Source organism: Beta vulgaris, chromosome 4 (genome assembly GCF_026745355.1).
Source record: "Beta vulgaris subsp. vulgaris cultivar EL10 chromosome 4, EL10.2, whole genome shotgun sequence".
NCBI lineage: Eukaryota > Viridiplantae > Streptophyta > Magnoliopsida > Caryophyllales > Amaranthaceae > Beta > Beta vulgaris.
Window position 1 is genome coordinate 53,668,612 of NC_079205.1, and position 7,241 is coordinate 53,675,852.

The 7,241-nt window shown below is 28.8% G+C and overlaps 1 protein-coding gene across 1 annotated transcript; it reads right to left on the reverse strand.

Annotated features, from left to right (window-relative positions):
- Window positions 1-2,034: 2,034 nt before the first annotated feature.
- LOC104890787 (TLC domain-containing protein At5g14285) lies at window positions 2,035-3,208 on the reverse strand. Its single transcript, XM_010676378.4, has one exon. The coding sequence runs from the start codon at window positions 2,962-2,964 to the stop codon at window positions 2,200-2,202; it is 765 nt and encodes a 254-aa protein (XP_010674680.2). The 5' UTR covers window positions 2,965-3,208; the 3' UTR covers window positions 2,035-2,199.
- Window positions 3,209-7,241: the final 4,033 nt, after the last annotated feature.

The following is a 7,241-nucleotide window of genomic DNA, read 5'->3' on the forward strand; positions in this document are numbered from 1 at the left end:
AGAAAACACATCCTTAATACTCTTATTGCTTATTGACTTGCCATCTCTACTCGACTCGCAAGCAGCCCTAACATAACAATATCCTAAAAAACTGGAAAATGGGATTTTTTTTCTTTGCTTTGTCTACCCTTGTATATATATCTAAAATCGAAGATAAACAAATGTCATGGTGCTACATGTACTCTTCCCTCCCCTACACAATCAAATGAGACACTAAACAATAAAAATGTGTGTTTCAAGACTAGAACACATGACCTCTCATTTGATATGCTAATGCACTAACCAACTACACTACAATGCTCATGTAGGTCTTTGTGTGGAAAAATCATTTAAAGACAAATATTTTTATTTTTGAATACTTCAAATGCACATCAGTAAATAATTCGAGACGTATGACCCGAGACAAGAACTAGTTTACTATTAAAAAAGTAAAAATGCTTTGAAGCCTTACCTTTTATGTGACTATGTCTAATATTAAATTTTAACCGGATCACTTTTTTGAAATTTTTTAGACTTTTACTCTTCTCCCCTTACAAAAAAAAGAAAAGGAGCGAAATCCTATCCACTCTAGTTTAGTCATAGTATTTAACTGAAATGTAACATCATACTACCTTTTTTCAGCAAAATCAACTAAAAGTTGTATAAAATAAATGTGGGTTTGTGTGATTGTAACCCTACCTAGCATAACTAATTTCAATCAAGAACAGAAATTAAGTATGTCTATATAGTGGAGTGGGTACTACAAAACTCTATTGTACCACTCAATAAGATGATGTAGAAAGCTCGAGATCATCCATGTTCCCATAAAAGTGTAGTGTTCCTACTTCCTACAATTTGTTCTTCAAGCTTATGTATGCCTTTAATTGCGTGGTGCAGTTTTCTTTTGTGGCTAGAGTCTAGTTTTTGCTATTATAAGGAAAATTTGGAGGACAATTAACATTTAAACTTAGCTAGCTATTATTAAGAGATGGTAATTTGGTAGTTAAAAAAGTCTATCTGACTAATTGTAGTTAGCTAAGAGGATTATGGAGCCGAGATAAAATGCAAATAGATCCCTCCATTAAATCTATGGAACAAAAATTTATCTAATTAAATTGAGAGAGACTGAAGAATGAAAACTACCTACTTAGAAAAAAGATTTCGATCAACTAGAGGATTGAAGTCTATACTATACACTCGGGTATACATAAATACACCTAAGACTATATTTTGCTCATTTGGAGAGCTCCTTCAAGTCGCGCATTTTAGAGCTCTCCAAATGAGCAATGAACAAATAAATAGCTTTAGGTGTATGGTATAAAAATATAAATTGCATTAATATTGAGGTACTTAAAATTTAGCTAAATAATCATACTCTTGGAATTTTGAATCAATTTAAATCTAAACCGGTACATTTAAAAGGCCCAAGATCATAGTATAGCTAGGCAATTTTCTTTAGTTTGACAAAAAAAAAAATATACTTCCTCCGTTCTGTTTAATGAAACATTGGATGAAATGACACTATTTATTGATCAATTTTAACTCCAATTTATCGCCATTACATAAATAAAAATATAGTCAAGTGGGATCTTGTTAGATTCGTCTCGATGCATACTATCAAATTGTAACTTTTTTATATTTTTTACCCGTGCACAACTAAAGATATTAATGATTAAACAAACGCGTTGGATTGAGTGAAAAATAAACATTTCATTGAAAACAGAACGGAAGAATTATTAATAAAAGTCGATATATATTTGCTCTTTCTACTTTCAATATTGAAGTTTTTTCTTCTTATTATTTTTGTGTTATGTGGATATAAAGATTCTTCTATTAATAAAGACAAACTTACATTAGAAATAACAAGTTAAGATTTGTGAGATAATAATTAGACAACTAAAATAATTAGAATAACATTAATAATTCATGGAATAGTAAACTTCAATTATGATTTAACCTTTTGACCTTCATGAACAAGTACATTAATTAAAGTAACAAAGATCTTACACTAATCAAAAGACAATGATTTAACACATTTGAAAACAAAAAAAAAAATTCACAAAAGAAAGGAGCACTTGAATTTCTTTTGTTTATAATATGATAGAAGTATCAACTGCCATACATGACCTATAGTATAATATCATTCATATGTGAAACAACAAAAACCATAACTCTCTTACATTACAGTTTACACCCTATTGATATTTGATATTCTAGAACCTATTGACTTTTCTTGTCAAGTCTCTTATTACATTGCCATTCTCTAAAGAAATGTATCCATAAATTCCATATCCACAAAATACTAACAGAAATTGCCATTACAATAACTCCAATCCAAGAAATCCAAACCCATGTAGGAATAATACCATCAGCATCTCCTCTCCACAAAGAACACCCCATTTTATACACAAAAAAAGGCCCTAAAATCACTCTTGCAATTGTATACAATACATAAAATGGAGGTGACAAAAAGTTGTAAACTTTTGCAGCAAATTCCGATTCTACCCTTCTTGCATTTGCTAAAGTCCAAAGATTTTGCAACAAACTTGTGATTTCTGCCAAAATCAACAGCACTAAAATGGAGAATGCACCATGAGAGACAAGAAAACGGCAAGTTATGAACACAAATAAGGTTGCTAAATGATGCCCAATAAACATAATGTCATGTGGGTAAAATATTAGGTAATGGGTCAAATCCATGATGAAATATGCAATACTGTATTCAAGAACCATGTTTTGGAAATGGGTATTTTCGGAAAAGAAAAAAAAGTTGTTTTTTTGGGTATTATGGAGGAGAGAGAAAGTTGCAAGAATTGCAGCTGGGGTGCCATGGAAGATGGAAATGAAGCAACTTGAAGCTTCAGGTCGAAATTTTGGGGGCCAATTTTTGAAGATTAAGAAATACCCAGTTAAGTAAATGAAGAGAAAAAGTGGTAAGAACAGTAAAATAGGTGATTGAATTGGTTGATTATTCAAGATTTCCATTGATGATTAATCAAGAAATTTGAGGAAGATTTTATTTTTTTTTTCAAGATTGAAACAAAATGGGTATTGTGAGAAAAATTAGTTTGATTGAAGTATTGATATTATGTAGAAGTGAGAGAGAAATGGAGGAGTTGAAGGCAACGGTGGTGGGTGGAAAGAGGGGTTAGGGGTTAAAGGAAAGAAGGTGAAGAATTTGGAGATAAAAAAAAGAGGACAAAACAAAACAAAACAGAGGAGAAAAGGTGACTTGTTAAATAGAGTACTGTCTGTACTTTGTTTGGTTCATCAAAATTCAAAAAGGGTTTTTCAGCGCAGATCTGACCAAGCTCACCCCTAACCCTTTCTTTTTCCTACTATTATTTATTTTATTAAATTTATTTTTTATTATTATTTATTCAATTTATTATATTAATGAAAGGTCTCTCATTGAAAATTATTTTGTTAAATGTACCTAGAATTTGGTGATCAAATATGTCAATGTACTCCCTTCATTACATGAAAACAACTTTACTTGTCTTTTGTGCAATTTTCAATATAAAATTTTGAACATTAGTATTTTAAATATGTATTACTTGAACATTAGTCTCTCATTGAAAATTAAGAAATAATTTGAAAATTTTATGTTACGATAAATTTAACAACAACTTGTTTTATTCAACTTATTTTTGCTTATGGAAACTTAACTAAACTTATTTTTGCAAGAGTTTCAAACTTATTTTTGCTTAACTAAATTTATTTGAACCGATCAGAAGTTATTAGAACTTATTAGTCTTTATTTGTACTTATCTAACATGATCTTACAAAACTTTGACCACACTAATAATATCTAAGTAATTTTTCACATAATGGAGATATTTTAAAGATTTTTTTTACTAATACTCCCCTCATTATGTTGATGATCAAAGATGTATACTTCCTATGTCGCATAATAGTTTGGACACTTTCCTATTATATTTGTAAAATATTGGTTTGAAAACTTCTATTTGTTTTTTTATCTAATCTCATTATTATTATATTAGTTATTTTAACAATATTTTGGCCCCCACACTAGCTTTATATAGAAAAAACTTCATCAACTACTATCATTTATACTTTTTTATTAATTTTATGCTGCCTCTGTTGTTTTTTAATCATTCTCATTTAGAATTTTGATACTATTCATACTTAGGGTATGTTCTCTTCGGCAAAAAACAGCTGAACTGAATTGAACTGAATAAGTCTGAATTGAATCGAAATGAAATGAATAAACCCTAAACTAGAGAGAATGTTCTTAATTTGTATCAATTTATAAGGAAAAAAATATAGTCATGTGGGGTTTTTGTTTGACTCGTCTCGATTAGTACTTTATGAATATTCAATCGTTATATTTTTTACTAATATATAGTGAAAAATATTTAAGTTCCGAGATACGCATTGGGAGGAAAGTGAGAAAGATTAAAAAAAACAGCGGGCATATTTTATAACCACGATACATCATACCACATTAAACTACATGTCCCAACAAGTGTTCAAGTCTTTTGGAAGCGGAGGGCTGGGTATTATAGAGTTTGTATATAATTTTAAATATTGATACATAAACTAATAGATTACATGCGTTTGTATATAATTTTTAAAAAATTTAAATGACAAAATAATACAAAATAGAAGGAGTACTATATATAATCTAATTTTTTAAATTCAAATAATCAATCAATATATATATATAAAGGAGGAACTTTTTGGGAGCATAGAGCGTGCCACGTAGGATTGACATGTCATCAATTTTATTTTTATTATTTTTTTTATACAAAGATAGAGTTATACCTAGATTTAAATACATATCACGAGCTTTGGATAAGTGAAAATTAGAGTTTCGAGTTCAATGAACCACTTAAATTATTATATTTTTTTTTTTTACAAAGATAGAGTTCTACCTGGATTTAAATACATATCACGAATTTGGATAGGCGAAAATTAGAGTTTCGAGTTCAATGAACCACTTAAATTATTATATTATGTAATTTGTGTATAACTTTTGCTACGTAATTCGGAATATTATAATTTTTGTACCATTGGATAGTGCTCGAAATATGCTTCGAAATAAGATCCATATACAATATAATTCTACAACTTATGAATAGAGCATGCCACGTAGGATTGTCATGTCATTTATTTGTATTTTTATTTTTATTTTTCTTTACAAAAATAGAGTTCTACATAGATTTAAAAACACATAAGGAGTTATAGATAAGCTAAAATTAGAGTTTGATTTTGCATGAACAATCTAAATTACACCATATAGGATTGTCATATCATTAAGGGTCTGTTCTCCCCAGCTTATTTTCAGTTCAGTTCAGTTCAGCTCCAATAAGTTCAGTTCAGATCAGATCAGTTCAGTTCAGTTCAACTCCATTCTTTTATAATTATTTTGTTAAATATTATTATTATGTTGGTATAATTTATTTTACTAATTACTCTTATTATTATTATTATTATTATTATTATCATTATTATTATCATTATTATTATTATTTAAATATATATCATTACTATTAAGTATTATTATTATTGTTGTTGTTGTTTCTATATATTATTTTGTTTATTACAGCTTTACTCATTATTATTACTATTATTATTAGGAGGAACATGATTTAGGTCAAAGCACAAATAAACCCACTTTTTTTAGCCCATAAACCAATCAAATCGCGTCAAGACGGTTTATGATGTAATTTTTGCGGTCCAACCCAATCATTATTTTTATTACTAAATATTTTTATATCATTAAATATAATTATTAAAATAGTAACATTAATTTACTTCTTAGATATTATTTTTATTATATATCATCATCAAGTATTAATATATTAATACAAATAATATAAAATATTATTAATTATCATTATATCATTTAAAAATTTCCAAAATACTATTATTATTATTATTATTCATTATTATTACTTATGGTTATAATTATTATTTAATATTCATATTATTCTTGTTTAAAATATTATTTATATATTTATTACATTCAGTTTATTTCAATTCAGTTCAGTTCAGTTCAGTTCAGTTCAGCTCTGATAAGTTCAGTTCAGCTCATTTTGGTTCAGCTCCAATAAGTTCAGTTCAGTTCAGTTCAGTTCAGCTGTTTTATGCCGAAGAGAACAGGCCCTAACTTTTATTTTAAATATTTTTAAAAATAGAGTTTTACATAGATTTAAATGCACATAAAAAGTTCTAGATAAGCTAAAATTAGAGTTTGATTTCGCATAAACAACCTAAATTACTATATTATGTAAATTATGTCATTAATTTTTATTTTAAATATTTTAACAAAGAGATTCCTACATTTATTTAAATACATAATAGGAGATTTGGATAATGAGAATTCTTTTACAAAAATCGAGTTCTACTGTAACAGCCCAGATTTTCTCGACCAGCTTATAAAAGATTAAGCACAGCGAAAGAGACTCTAGTCGAGATAACCCGAACTATTACCATCACACTCACCGAACTACATCGAAGAGTGTGGGACTCAATTCCCAACTCTATTCAAGTTAATTAACCATTGCAACTACGCTCTGATTCTCAGACTCTATTCCCATAAATTTCTACAGAAAATCCGGCAGAATTTCCTTTGAAAATAGGACAACGCTAAAGCGAAAAATAATATGAACCTGTTACAATTTCAATAAATAAAATATTTCCAAATCCCAGAGCTTATTAACCTCAACGCTTTTGCGGAGCAACAACCAATAGAGAATCAGGAGCACTAACGACTCTTAAATACAAAGAATTAAAACAAAAGTTTGATAACTAAATATTACAAGTTAAGCGCCCTCACTTTGGTAACAACTACGATAATACACCGTCTCGTATCAGCTTCAACTTGTGAAAGATTAACTCACGGCTTCAACCTGAAACATTTAAGAAAACTGCCACCCACCAAGTGAAAGGCCACAGAAATGACAAAACAACATACACATCAGCAAAGCTGATTACTAGACCCGTAAATAAGAGTAACACATGCTTTGGTGGCTTTTACTTAAAAACGACTCAGCAGTCAACATAAGTTCAACAATCACATCCATCATAGCATGCTTAGCAGCAATAATCTTGTTGAACATACATATTATATTTCTAGTTCCACATTTCATAATACATCATTAATCACATAGTAGCAAACACGCTAAGGTGACCCCTAACAATGATACGTTTAATATATTCTCATTTGATCAACCTTTTAACTTACCACGATTCCTTAGTAGGAATATGAGGTCACCAACTTTGATATAAGTAAT